The sequence below is a fragment of the Lonchura striata genome, chromosome 9 (assembly GCF_046129695.1).
Source record: "Lonchura striata isolate bLonStr1 chromosome 9, bLonStr1.mat, whole genome shotgun sequence".
Taxonomy (NCBI): domain Eukaryota; kingdom Metazoa; phylum Chordata; class Aves; order Passeriformes; family Estrildidae; genus Lonchura; species Lonchura striata.
The window spans coordinates 18,039,591-18,054,648 of NC_134611.1; the positions used below are offsets into that span (position 1 = coordinate 18,039,591).

Below are 15,058 nucleotides of genomic sequence, written 5' to 3' on the forward strand. Positions count from 1 at the left end.
TAGTCCTCAGCAAAGAGGAGCTGGACAGAGCCTTTCTGCCAGGCAGAGTGGGCTGAGATTCCTCGTGGGCCCCAGCCAGCGCTGGGTGCGAATGGGCTTGTGCAGGGCTTGGCTGGGATGCCAGGAGATCAAACAATGGCCTGCACGGTCCTGTTTCGGGCTTGTTTTGCAAGGAGGGACATGGTGCAAAAGGGATTTTTAGACTGTTAGGAATTGACTGGACATTAATTCAGTCTGCTGGGCAACCTGTGTCTTACACCCATGTCCCTTCTACACTCATGACAAAAGTTACTTAGAAACAGCCGGTGCCCCCATTGGATTCCCATGCTGCCAAGTGCTGGGTTTTACAAGGAATTGATGATTTTTTTTGGCTGCCGGCCATATCTGGATGAAATCTCCTTGTTTACTTTCTTCCTCACAATGAGCAACAGAAACACAAACGATCGCGGCCAGCCCCGAAATGTGTCCCTGAAGCGCCAGAGAAGGAGCAGCAAACAGCGCCCGGGGCGGGCCGGCGGGACTACAACTCCCAGCAGCCCCCGCGGCGCGCTGAGGGCGCTGGGCTTTCCCCGGCCCGGGGGCTCGGGGCCTTCGGTCCTTGTGGGAAGGAACGCGCGTTTTACACAGGGCTAGGCCCCTTCTACTCTGCACAATGCCACCTTATGGAGGGCCTTCCCTCAGTGGGACACCGCACAGGGCCTGTGTTACCTTCTCACTCAGCTTCCCCAATGCCTGTGTTTAACCGTGGTTTCTTTACTCGGGGCACTGGAATAAGGAGGGCTCAAAGGGCTTTATTTAGCCCTGAGGAGCTGAAATTCAGTACACTCTGCACAGCTAGCAGGGTGCTACGCTCTCCTCTGCCCCATGTGCTGTGCATTTTGCCTAATACTCTTTAACTGCCAGGGACGAAACAAAAGGACAGGTTTGCAGGAGGAAACTGGCATTTTTCAATACCCAGAAAACAGGTTCCCCTGGTGTCTGACACCTGTGCTGACCTTTGCGTGTTTCCTCTCTTGTGACAGCAGAAGTTAAGACACACACAGACAGACACTGGATCTACCAACCCTGGTCTCATTTAGTTCCCTCCATGGCTTGGAAACTTTTTTTTTTTTTTTTTTGGCCACAAGTGGGATGCAAATAGTTAAACAAAAGGCTAATTCACTTTTCTGCTTTATCTGCCTCCAGATGTAATTTCATTATAATTAAATTACCTTACCCCAGTAAATGAAAATAAAAGCCACAGATCATATTCTACACTGAATTTTTCCATAATCCGTTTCCTTAAAATTCCTCTTTGCTGTTCAAGGTCCTCTAGAAGGAATGCATGCATGGTGTGAGCCTCACTTTGAATACTCAAAGGATTAACTGAAGAACATGATGAAAGGGAGAGCATGAGTAAAATAGCTCGTTTATATTTGTATCCTCAAATGTCAGTTCATTACCAAAGTTAGAAACCAGCTGATGCAGAAAACTCATTATGGCTTCATTTAGAATGTTTATTTCTTTAGCGACAGAAAAGAATTGCCTTGCTTGGCTCACTTGTCCAACACAAATAGGCCATGTTTTACAGTACACTTTGGGATGGGAAGAAAAGAGGGTTTTGTTTAGGGCACAGTACACTTAATTTTTTATTTATTTTGTTTTCTGCATTTATTTAAATCCCAAAGCAGTGAGGACTGTTACTCCTCTCTGTTCTCAATGCTTCTGTCAGTATTTGAGTGCCATTACTTGCAAAGCTCCTGCAAACTCTGGTTATTTATCTAACAACACATAAGTAAGACAAAATGGAGTGGTTTGGGAAGTCGTGTCCACAGTCCTTTGCCCGAAAGTCCACTTTGCTGGTAATGTTAGTGCTTGTGACTGTGTCCAGCTAGCAGGTAGGTGACCTGCATCTCCATGCAGCCAGAGCACAGTAAACTTTATCTGGGAGTAAGATGGATGCAAGTGCCCGGGACAGCCCCAGGCACCAACTCTAGTGGCAAAGCAGGCTCTGTCTTTGCCAGCTGGGCACTCGTGCCAGAGCTCTGCAGAAATCAGGACAGAGTCATCAGTAGGTTCTGTGCAAATCCCCAGGTAATTTGTAATGTCCCACTTGCCTTGCAGCAAAAAGCAGGAGCATCATTTGAGTGGCTTGACTCAGAAGGAAATTTTTCAAGTAAAACATCCCACAAATTTGAAGTAACCCAGCCTGATAAGAATAATCAAAAAGTCACAGCATCTGAGTATATTTGAGATTTATAGCTGAGATTTCTGCTTATGTTTTGTCGACACATTTCTGGCTGTAACTTTTTCTGAGTGCATCAGCATGTTGTGCTTTTTCATTGGCCTCATGTCAGTGTCTGGGTTGCAGCTCTTTGTAGTTTTGCAGCTACAAAGCCCGTGTGTGGGGAAACAGGGTGTGTTGATAGTTCTTGCTTGATTTCCCTTGCACTGACACTGCATCTAGGTAATGCCTATACACCATTAGAAAACAGCAGTTACAAAAATACTGAAAATATTAAAAAAAAAAAACGTAAAAAGAAGTCTTGTTGCCAGAACAACTTGACAACTTTTGTATTAAATTCTGTGGGTGAGATTTAATTGCCAGTGGGACACTTGGTAATTTGTAAGCTCTTTGAGTTGATTCCTTCTTTCCTTGTGAAATAAAGTCTGGAGCTTAGACGAGTAAGACCTGCAGGCTCAGTGCCTCCCCAGTGCCGGCGGGGGCACAGTGGCGGTGACTCGGTTCCGCTGCCCTGGGTCACTCCTCTTTTCCATCACCCCGAGCCTGAAGTTGCAAGAGTTCTACAGAAAGCCAGGTGTCATTCTAGAAAGGAATTTTTGTAACTTTATCAATTTGCCAACATCTGGCGACTCCTACTTCCTACCTTGTATAAAATTTCCTCGGCTTGGTACTGGATCCTTCAACAACTAAGGATTTCTTTCCGTCACCTGTTACCCCGCTTGTTAGGAGGAGCAGAAATGTCCACAAGGAGGCCCCAAGAACCTCAAGTCACGAACCGAGCTCCGAGCGCTGCTCTCCGGCCCCGGCCCGGCGCTGCCCGCGGCTCCGCAGCAGGTAAGCGCCGCGGGGCGAGCCGCGAGCCGCTCGGCGGAGGGAGGAGGGGGAGCCGTGCCCCGCTCCGCGCCCGCCCCGCTGCCGTCCGCAGCGCCGGGGCCGCGGTGCCCTCCCGCGGGGCCCGCGGGCCCGCGTTGCGGCGCCTTTAACGCGGCGGCCATGACGCGGGCGGGCCGCGTGTGCGGGCGCGTCACGGGGCCGGGCGGGGCCGCTCCGGTGCCACTCGGAGCCGCCGCGGAGCGCCCGCTGCCGCCGGGGGGCGGGGGCCGCGGGCTCCGCCGCTCCGCAGCAGCCGGTAGCCATGCGCCGGCTTAGTTGCTCGTAGGTAGGTTTTTCTGCCTTGCTTCCCTCGCCCCCAGTCAGAACTGACAATGTGGTGCAGTGCGAGCGGGCTCGGGCTGCCCGTGAGATGCTGAACGCGTGTCACAGCCCCGGCGCCGCCGCGGGAAGCGGAGCCCCGGGAGCCCCCGCTGCCCGGGCCCGCGGGCTCCGCGGGAGGTGCCCGCCCGAGCCCGGGGCTCCGGGCCGTGCGCGGCCGCGGCGCGGGGCGTTCCGCAGGTAGGCTGGTGCGGGTGTCGTCTGCAGTCACCTCAGGTGAACCGAGAAGTGATTGCAGGGAATGCGTGGAGTTGTTTGGTCAGGAAGAAGCATCTTTTCGATCAGTTTGTTACTATGTTCTTGGTGCTCTACACGTTTCTGCGTGTATAATAAAAGATCTTTTTTTTTTTTTTTCTTTTTTCCCCACAGCAATATTAATTGCTATTCTCTATTTTTGCAAAGTTTTAGCTGAAGAGCATGATTTCCCTATTCTGTATCCCAGAGCTTTGAGACATTTCACTGGCATCCATTAATGCTACAGCAAGAACATCCCGTGTCTCCTTGGTCTGTTCTCTGGTGCTCTCTGAAATAGAAATGGCTTACTTGAGAACAGAACGGAAAGGCTTGGGTTATTTCTGCATGTTCTGTGGAGCGATGGAAAAAGGCTGTGTGGTGCGAGTACTCCAGTGTGCTGCAAGGAAGGAAATGAACTGGATTTTCTCCTGTGTCCTTCATGTGTTCCTTCCCTTTTTGGAGTTCAGTGTAGCATACCTGTAGAAGAAGCTGCTCTAGTGAAGGAAGGGAGGTCTTATAGACAACATACTGATTTAGGCCTCAGGAGTTTGGGGCGCAATTAGTAACTCTCCTTACCAGCTTTATTTGCACAATGAGCTTAAGTGAAATGTTAATCTGTATCCAAATCCACATTTGTAAAACAAGGCTATGGATTTCCAGACCTTTCCAAAGATCTCCCATTTGTTTGGATCTTCTGTATCACAGGATGACTGAAGGCCTATCAAGCTCTCTTGATACACAGCTATATATTGCGCGTCAGTCTCCATGTATATGAATACAATTTTAACACTTGTGAAAAGGATTAAATGTAGTATTACTTTCCTTGATTTTCAGGCAAGAATTATTTTTTGTGTTTGAAGCACAGATCAACTTTATTTTCTAATTCATTAGCTACTATCAGCTTTGCCAGGCTTCCAAGGAAACCAGTCTTTAATAGCACTGTTGCTCTCAAGTGTAACATGCATGTGTCCCTGTAGAATGCTTGTTACATTACACTGCACTGGTCATACTACCAGTTATTAAACACAGCTCTTTTTTTCCTCCCTATTGATCAGTTGCTGAAGTAAAACTTCTATCCTCTCCATGCTAACTGTTGACATGGAAAACAAGGAAAATGGCTCTCTGGATGTCAAAAAGTAAGTGTTTCTTTTATGTAAACAGCACATGGATTTTGAATGTAGTTTTCTTTTGAACTATAGTGGCCATCTCCATCTTTGCTCATTTCAAACCCTCCCTGTTCTTAATGACTTCTGTTATATTTCAGCTTTGAAATAGAAGAGTCCAGGGCACTGAGCTGATTAAAAGTGATATGTGGTAGGACTGTATAGCAATGAAGAGATGTAGAAGACAGTAAGTTAGGTAAACGTTTTATTCTTTTCCTCTCAACCAGAAGCTAAAGCAATATTGTGCCGCTGCTCACCTGTCTGTTAGTGGCTTCTGCAGCAGCAGTGCCTAATGAGAGAAGTGTCCTGTGTGGAAGTTACCTCTCTGTGCCCTTCTCTGCTGACCCTGTCTAGGGCTGAATAGTAGCAGCATATCACTTAGGTATCAGTTCCCTTCTGAAACAGATACTTTAAGCTGTTTATTGGAGAAGCCTGAAGTTGCTGGGGTTTTATTTCAAGACCTAGAGTAGGAGTAAGGCAGAGACATGGTGTGTGCTGCTCTACACCTTTCTTTTGTGTGGTAAACTACAGGCTAAGGCATAGGAAGTTTTTTGTAAGCATTTATTTAAGGTCAGAAATTCTTTAATTAAGACTAGCAATTCTGAATGACATTATGGTCTGAGAAGTGAAATTCTGTGTGGAAAAATCTGGTCTTGCTGCTTTAGGATTACAGAAGCCATGGTGAGAGAGATGTACACATAGGTATATATATATAAGGAAAAAAAAGACCATAAGGAAAGGTACTAGAGTAAGCTCTTAGTTCTGTCAAGCTGCAAGACTTTGTGCAGCTGCACATCATCTATTCTCAATCAGATCTCTCGTACATAAGCTGTCCAAGAGAATGTGACAATGCATAGGGTACCAGGCACTAGAGTAAGGTAAATAATGATGGTCACTTCAGGCTACTGATAAAACACCTGATTATGAAAAGCATCAAAGGATCTGATGGCAGCCATTAAAATCAGCATCCTCCCCTTCACTTTAAACACTGGCTACACCACACCAACATTAAGAGCATTTTCCTATTCAGTGACTATGAATAATTATTTTGTGTCCCTCAGAAACCACCTTCCCTTTGGCAGTCTGGTTTCTACAATGAGCATTTTGGGGTGGGAGGAGAAAGGAGACAATCAAAGCAGGGACAGTTTACATTTAATCATTTTCCCCAAAGCTTGGGTGATAAAGACTCAAGTACTGTTTGCTAAGGTGGCTTTTTAGAGGGGATTGAAATTGTATTTAAACTGTGGAGTTATAGTTTCTAGATGAATGTATATTGTATGTATGTGCGTGTATCTACAAAGGAAGTATTTGACACTTTCTTGAAGTGCTTATAAATAGGTTGGATAAAATCTGTTTGTTCTCAGCTATATCCTTTCAGACCTTGCTGCTTCTGCCACATGATGGCAATAAAGGCACAGGGACAGTGGTTAAAAACAGACAACTCTAATTCTTATTCAGTGTCAGTGCATCTAGTTTCAAAGCCTAAAATGCCAGTCCTCCTAAGATTTTAAAGCATCCAGGATGTGAGGCATAAGCCAGTGTATAGGTAAGCCATGGATGCTATATATTCCCTTGTCTTGACTAAAGCAATGTCAGCAGCAGTGTGAGGAGGAGACTAACAAAGTCTACAGGCAAAATGAGCATCTGTGTGGGTAGATGGGTTAAAATCCAGCCAGCCTCCAGCAGTTTGCCACATGCCTTCAAGTCTTCTGCAGCTGTAGCTGTGGAAATTGGCTCCACTTGAGGTCCAGCATGATGCTATTCCTTAAGGCAGGAGCTTGCAATTAATTCCTGTGATTAATAAATGACTGAGGTAGAGCCCCTGAAGTCATTGCAGTTGAGCCCTGGATGGGGCTGGACCTGGACCAAGCTGTAGTTCCCTAGTGATAAAAGATGAGTTACAAGAAAAACTAAAGCACCTGGGCTGAGATTAAAAATTGTGGAAGGGGGGTTTGGGGCCATATTTAATTTGAAATTAAATGTTTGGAGAATTAAGCAAATTACAATTAGGTGATATTTTTACAGACCAAACCTTTTATTTGCTGTTTAAGAAGGGTTAAATTCAGGTGTTTGGTTTGGTTTTTTTTTATTTTTTTACTGAGTGGTTGGCATTTTGTTTATTTTTTAGTAAAAAATGAGTAATTGAAAGTGATAGTCTGTGTCTTAAGGAAAATGCAAAGATTTAAATATAATTATTCCTCAAATATTGCTTTTATAAATACGTGCAGATTTTGTGTGGCAGTTTTCACATTTTACTTCTTAAGCCTCAGAATGTGCACAACACCAAAAATCTTATTTGAAAGGCATTCTTTGATTAAAAAAAATACACAGGAAAAAGTGCAGCTTTGATATGGCCAGATAGTCTCATTTTCAATTTTGCTGAGTGTTGCTCTCTGTGTAATCACAATCAGTAAAGCAATTCATAAAGTGAGTCATCATGTGATGAGCAAAAGTAAGAAACTGTTTCTCATTGCTCAGAGATCTGTGATAAATGAAAGAAATTGCTTTTAGAAAGCCCAGTGTAACACAGGCTGCAGGTAATCCCTGTGGCCAGATTTTGTTGCCATATTGACAGACACATTTCAAGAGTTTGGGGACATGCAAAAATCATTGTTTTCATGAGTCCTCCTTCACAAGACTCAGATAGTTGTAGAAATAAGAATGTTGTAGAAACAACAATGGGAGGTAGTCGATATTGTATAGATTGCATTTGGCTGCTTTGTAATATGGTCTGCCCTTGATTCACCCAGTTATTTTGCTGAAAAACATACAAGTCCAGGCAAGGCAGAGATGCTGACAGTTGGAAACCACAAAATTGAAGGACAGAACAAAAGTATTGTTAGGAGAGTATAATCTGTGTCTCTTTTCCAGCTGGTGCTGTTGGAATCAAAGTCTTGCCTCTAAGCTTCAGACCAGAAAATGGACAGGATTCTGACACCTGCCCTAATCTCTACATTTTCAATATTACTTCATTAGCATTATAGTTAAGCAAGTATAACAACGGAAAATATTTGGCATGAACTTCAGAACTTCTGGTTGGGGAGACATGTAAAAGATGCTCTTTGATATCTTGCTCTTCATCCTCATAAATTGCAGTAGAAAAGGCAGGGAAGCTCACTATGTATCTTTTTTTACCAAAAATTTTCAGATACACTAAGGTTATCTTTGTGATAGGGTGATTACAGTTTGAGGAAAATAAATGCAGGATAAGGATAGTAATATGAAAGTTTTGTTGTTTTTGCTATTGTGGAAAACAATTGCCTGAGGTTAATCATAGAAAGAATTAATTCTGATTGTGTTTAACAGATGTTTTCTCAGATGCACAGCTATTTAAAAAGTCCATAGATTGGTCCAAAGATGAGTCTGACAACAGTTTTGGGAAATTTTCTATATTGAGAATTAGTGCAATAATTTGGTACCTCTTTTTTGTTTTGATTGGGAAGATCTGTTTGTTTGTAATTGATTTGTTGTTGTTTAGCAAGGTAAAGATGGCTACTAGTAATTTCTACTCATGTTACAAGGACAGTGTCATTTAATGTAATTCTTTAAGTACTTGGTAGCTGAAAACAAGCTGCTGGCTTGAAAGGCAGGAGTTTGGTGTCCCAGCTGTGGCAGTTCTCATTCTCCAACAGCAAAGACAGCACACTTGTAGGAAGATCCTAACTCATTACCTTTGGCTGATGTGAAGATTCATATACTTCCTTCTTTTCTGAAGGGAGATGGGTCTCAGTTTTCCCCATCATCAGGTCTTTGGAATGTGAAAGGACAGGAGACACTGTTCTGTATTGGAGTAGGGGAGATGTATCAAAGAACACTTTTCCTGGAGAAACAAGGAAGGAGGGGGACATACATGAGGCATGCACAAAGCAGCAGCAGATGTTCTGCACACTTTTAGTGATTATTTCTGCATTTCCACTTTGCAGTTCACTAGAGAATGGAAGACCTCTGGATCCTGCTGACTGGGCTGTTACTGATGTTGTGAATTATTTCAGAACAGCTGGATTTGAAGAACAAGCCAATGCTTTTCAGGAACAGGTAAATCCTACCTTTTGACTGCCACCAGTTTCTCACATTGCACATTTTTGCTGTGGGCCTGGTTATATACTGTAAAATAAGAGAGAAACTCCCACATTAATGGCAGGATTTGAGTTTGTTATTGGGTGACAATGCATGGGACTGTGATCTCTGAGTAATAGTACTGTTATGCAAGCTGTGGATAATGAGTTGGAGTTTGTTTAAGATAGGATTCAGAAAGGTGAGAAATGTAAATAAATTTTCTGTCTTGAACTCAGTCTCCCTATACAACCCAGTCAGTTCCACTGTCTTGTTATTTAAATTGTGAATGCTGTTTAAAATGTAAATGTCCTTCTTTCTTAGTGTATTGTGTAATTGCACTCATGAATACTTATAAAACTTGGGGCCTCTAAGCAACAACATGAGTGTGAAGACATAGGGTGAAAAAGGGGCTGCTGTGTTGCATTGAACTTGGCAATACAAGTGAATATGGAAAGGACAAGTTGGCACTAATTTGGCAGAGGAGCAGTGTGTTTGTAGGACTCAGTCTGAGAAATAGGTTGGGTCTTTGTTTCTAGGCCTTGTAAGTGCTGATACGAATGGAAGGCTTCTCTTGGTGGAGGAGATCAGCAAAGAGCTCAGCAGTCGGGTGGCCACTGTAACTCACCTGCCAGCAGCTGGGGCTGTGTGTTAGTGGGGCAGAATTGGGAAGGCAGCTTACTTGGCCTAAGCCCACCTGTTCCATAGAGAAGTAATTTACATCAGATTGGCAGCTCAGCGCCTCCCCAGATAAGTCTGTAGGCTGGTGTGTGACTACCAGGAAATTAGTCACCCACAGCTGTAATTAGTTATCAAAATAGATGGCTCGGCCTTCCAAAGTACTGAGCTGGTGCAAGTTAATGGCAGCTTTGCAGGGAGACTGTACATTGCACGTGAAATAACATGGTTGGTCAGGTCAGTGTTGCTGACCCTTCAGCACCAGGTCTGTGAAATCCGATCTGATTGTAACTGATGCATATAACAAAGTATCTCATTTTAGTTCTTTGTTCTTGAGGGTGAAAAGCCTCGTGGTGGGGGATTCTCTCTTGCAGAGAGGTTCTTTCTGCAGCTGCTGCTCCTTTTCCAGAATTTGAAGACGAGTGAACAGGCTAAAAAGAAAAATGTTTGAGTGTGTCCATTCCAATACCAGCATCCATGTCACAACAGCCCTGGAAATGTGGCTTAAAAAATTACATAGGCAAAATAATTGTGGTCTCTGGGTGTCTTTTCCTTATACTGAGAGATACCTCTGACTTCCATCAAATATCTTGACCTCTTTGCCTCACAGCTGGCTTGTCAATAATATTGAAGTAATTACTCCTGATTTTGCAGCAGAAAGGTGAGGCTAATTTCTGAGTTTTAGCAAATCAGTTTGCAACAGCCTTATAGGCTTTATTAGTATTCTGCAATGAGGATAAGTGATTTCAGTAGGGTAACTGAGGACTCTGCTGGGACAGCCATGTGCAAAAATGTGGCTGTGATTCCACTGCCAACTTCACCTTATGCTTAAACCTTGGAGAGAGAGGCTGACAGCTGCCATCAGGATGTGGCGAGGAGCTGAGGGATGGATAATCACAGCAAAAGTCACTTCCTTCCCTGTCCTTTCCATTAGCAGCATGAGGAGCAGCAAGTGCTTGGTTCTACAAGCCGGGTTTGCCAGCCTATTCCCTGTCTGCACCAAGAATAGCCCCATAAACAATCCTGTCCCTAACTTCTTATCCAGTGGTGCTGTTCAATTTCTTCTACACTGTTGGCTACTACTAACTTTAATTCTGTTCTTACAGTGTTTTTTCAGGATCTCCCAGGTATGGCAGTGCAGGCAGGTTCATTTTGAACCCTTAGCCATCCTCTGTAGAGCACCAGGCATGCAGCTGCAGTTCTGGCCATCTCTAATTTCCTCCATCATTTGCAGTTGCCTGGGCCCCAGAAACCTAGTTTCATTTGATCTACTGCCCTGAATATGTACTGGAAGAAGAATGAGATTGTAAGCAGTATTCAGTTTCGCCTACAACACTGGGAAACTGTTTTCCACTGAACTGCTTTAGTAGGGGTAGCACAATGGTTTCCTTACAAAATATCCTTAGCCCAGAATGTAATCATGGCATCTATTTTTACACTGAGCTTTTACACAGCAATAACTGAGACCACATTTTCTTTTGATGAATCTGAATACGCCTGGACTCACCTAAAACAAGGGACTCAAAAAGCCTTTAAGACCTGAATTTTTTTTTACAATACTTTAGGGATCATTTAGAAGACATTTTAAGGGCTGCAGAATGTTTTATTAAAACTCTATTGTGAGTGCTGGTAAGAAGTGATGATTATCTGTTATTCATTCTTGGAATTCCGCTGATGTCAGCAAATCAAAAGAGCTCACTGATGAAAACAGATTCAACGGAAGGATATTGCCCAATAACAAAAATCCATAATATCAACAAGCAAATCAGACAAGCCAAGAAGTTGGGGACACAAGATACCTGAAGAGGGAGGAGTAGCAGTTGCAGGACAAGGGTGTGAGCACCTTCAGAGAAATACAGCCTGCCAATTTGTGGCTGAGCTGTCTGTAGGAGCCCTGGAAGCACAGGGGACTGTGGCTCACTCCAAGACTGAAGATGTTTACAAAACCCCAAGATGTGCTCATGCTCTGACCTTTGTTATGCCCCATGTGGCTTTTTGACCATTATGTTGTGATAGATAGATATGCCCAGGTGACCCCAGTGCTGGTTTGCTGGCCTCACTGCAATGCCTTACCAGAAAGGAAACAAGGGTTTGACATCAGCTGGTATCCACTGCTGCTTTCTGGCAGAGCCATGGTAGGGAGGAGCACGTGAGTGTGCCGGCTGCTGTGCTCTCGTGTTGGCTTACTGTAAAACTTCACACTTCTCAGTCACGTAGAGCAGAAGGGGTGGTGGGAGGACTTGAAGCTTAACCAGTCCCCTGGTTATTTGCTGAAGACAGTCTGATACTGGTGTTGAGGTCATCCTGGCACAGTGGGGAATTACTGTTAACTTGAGTTGCGCAGAGAAGTCTCTCTGCAGTTAACATTTAAAAGACATACTGAGAGATAGCATTGAAATTACATCCTGAAAAAAAATCCAGAAAATAGAGAAGTAGCAGAAAAAAGATCAGAGAAGTCACCAGAGCATACAAAATCTTACCTGGTGCAAAAAAAGTGTGTGGCAATTTTGCAGAAGCAGGTTAATGTGGAAAACTTGAAGGAAGTGAAAGCAGTAAAGCTTAAAATTCATACAAAGACACAAAACACTTTGAACTCAGAATATGTAAACACTCATTCCTACACAGATGTGTTTAAAGAATCAGTTTTCTATTCAGTGGAAGTCTTAGTAGTTACCAGCATTTCTTGAAAAGGCAGGCAGTTTTGTGGAAGAAGAAAGGAAAGGAATAGATGCTTTTTTCCTATTCTTGGAGTTTCTCCTATTCCAGGTACTGGATTTACTCCATTTGGATCCTACCAAGCTGGAGGCTGTTCTTCCTCCATAGCATCGTTGAACAGCAGCAGAAAAGGCAACTTCAGATCGGTCATAGCAATGAGCAAAACACTCACTGGTGTCAAAATTCCCACAGAAAGAATTGTGACGAATGGAAAAGAGAGGATAGAAACTGGTTTAACCATTAACATTCTCAACAGTAATTGGAAAGAGGCACCTGCTGTAATTGGGTAAAAAGTTATTGGAAACTTTTTTTTCTTTTAGAATTACTGTTACTTTGTGCTCCCCTGAGGGATTAGTAGTTGTATACATCTTGGAGATATTTTTTTAAAATGCCACTTTCAGCTGATCTTTGACTACATTGTGGTTTGTCCGTGTATTTTGTATTTATAAATCAAATTTTAAGAGAGATCAGTCTTGACAAATTCCTGCTGAGCTCTAATAGAAGTCTTCTTTTCCTGTTGCATTATAATCAAGGATGGGATCTCTGATATTTCCAAGATAATAGAAGGGAGTGGAGAGATATGGATTCTTTCTCTTCCATTTTGACTTTAAAAATTATTTAGAGGGAGTTTTCAAGAATATGTCAAGGTTTTGAGATGGAAAAAAAATCCAAAGCCTACAGGATTTCTAACCTAAACAGGTCAAAAAGTCAAGGTCTAAGAGAAAAAAAAAAATCCCACCATATCTGTGATTTACAAGAGGTATTTTAAGCAGGAAAGTGTAGGGGTTGTTAAGACCTAAGCTGGCAAGTTGCTTCTTTTCTCATCTTCCCTTGAAAGTAGAGGAAGAGAAGTTCTCTCAGTGTGTCAAGCTTCAGTTAAGGCCCTTCCAAACTTTCTATTGCAAGAGTTTTTTCCTTTTTTTTTTCCCCCACAGGATGCATGGCCTTTTAAAGAAGGCACCTGAAGTTATTAGCAGATATTCACTAGTTTAAACTTGCATATTGCTGTCAATAGTAATTCTTCTGAAACGCACTTCATAAGCTGCATTCTTAGGAGTATCCTTCCCTAAATGGCTGATAATTAGGCATTCTTCACTTGTACCTATTAATTAGAGAAAGGTTTACAAGGAGGGAATTTTGAAATTAGGCTCATTTGGATTTTGTGCTTGACTAAATAGTATTTATGCCTTAGTCAGCACAGGTGAGCACTTGAAAAGCAAGCAGAATTTAGCAGCTGTGAACATGGTTTTGGGAAAATCAAGGCTACTATTTTCCTCACTGATTCTCTATAGTAGTATTCCATTTGTTGCATGACTGTTCTCCTCTGTTAGATTTGTATATTTGTCTTCATCAACTCTTTAATTCTTCTTATAGGAAATTGATGGCAAATCATTACTGTTGATGACAAGAAATGATGTACTGACTGGACTTTCATTAAAACTGGGGCCTGCGCTGAAAATCTATGAATATCACGTAAAACCTCTACAGACACAACATCTAAAGAACAACTCTTTATAGCTAATGGTCTAATTGGGGTCATGCTGTGCCTCAAAGGAAAAATAAGCAATTTGGTTTCATGTGATGGAACTTTGTAAAGAGAGACTATATCTATTAAGAGTTTAAACCAAATTAGAATATATATCCTATTGGATAGAGCTGGCAATATACTATATGCTGAGTCTGAACTGAGAGAGGTGGTGTGTATTTTTTACATAGTACATAATGATTTTCTCTTTTAGGAAGTGTCAATGAGCATGTTGAGATAGCTACATCACTGTATCCAGAACAAAAGGGAGGTATGTCATTCTCATTTTTGAGCCAGATATGTTCTTGATTTCATTAATTAAGATACCAAAAAATTAAACAAAAACAACCCCAAAGTTTACATGCATCTTTAGAGAGAGGAACCAATTAAAGTAGGTTTTGGTTTACACTAAAGACCTACTAAAATTATTACTACTTATAATTTCAGGATGGGACTGACACTTGCCAAGTCACCCTTTTTTGCAGAGGGTCCTATTTTGACCTTATTAAGGTTTACTCGTGGTATGCTGCAATGTTTAAAGCTGTACATAGAACTAACATAACTCCTTCGGTAGCAGAAGGTGTTGCTGACAGGTGAAACTGAGTTGTGTATTTTTTTGCTGTCCTTTAAATTTTCAGCTATTCACCTGTTTTTAATAGTAGTCCTATGTAAAATATATTTGGTTTTTAAGGGTTGTGTTGCTTTGCAAACAAAAAAGCTTAATTTTATTCCTTTTTTAATTTATGATTGTTTTCTAACATTATGCAGAAATTTGTAAAAAGTAAAATTCTGCACATTTTTAATATTGTCTGTCTTTGGTGTTGTAATGATTGAATTTTTTTTAATGCTTTACTTAACACTTTGAATACTTGTTTTAAGAACTGAAAGAAGCTGTCTTGTCACCATACATCTCTGTTAAAAGAGAGTCATGTTCAATCTGTTTGTACTGGTTCCCTATTTGATAGGTTGCTTGTATATCCCAATAAAACATTGCTTATGTTTGGATTCAGTTTACTTTACAGATCTTTTACTTTGTTGTGGTATACTGAAGCTCCTTTCCTCCATTTTCCTATTAAAAAGGTACTAGAATCTATTTAATATTCTATGTACTTGTGATTACTTTTAACATCACCTACCATGATATTTGAAGATTTAATTGTTTTTGCTCTTTCTTCTCTGGTGTTACATACTGCTGAAGGAGGAGGCCTGGCCCAGGTCAGCAGTAACATCCGCGCTTCCCTTAGCGCTGTGCGG

General features: G+C 42.3%; 1 protein-coding gene across 1 annotated transcript; it reads left to right on the top strand.

Moving 5' to 3' along the window:
- Nucleotides 1–3,279: 3,279 nt before the first annotated feature.
- On the top strand, nucleotides 3,280–14,809 carry SAMD13 (sterile alpha motif domain containing 13). The gene is made up of 4 exons (XM_021526993.3): nucleotides 3,280–3,383; nucleotides 4,726–4,806; nucleotides 8,757–8,868; nucleotides 13,654–14,809. Exons 2-4 carry the CDS (start codon nucleotides 4,754–4,756, stop codon nucleotides 13,795–13,797), a joined length of 309 nt encoding a protein of 102 aa, XP_021382668.1. The 5' UTR covers nucleotides 3,280–3,383; nucleotides 4,726–4,753; the 3' UTR covers nucleotides 13,798–14,809.
- Nucleotides 14,810–15,058: the final 249 nt, after the last annotated feature.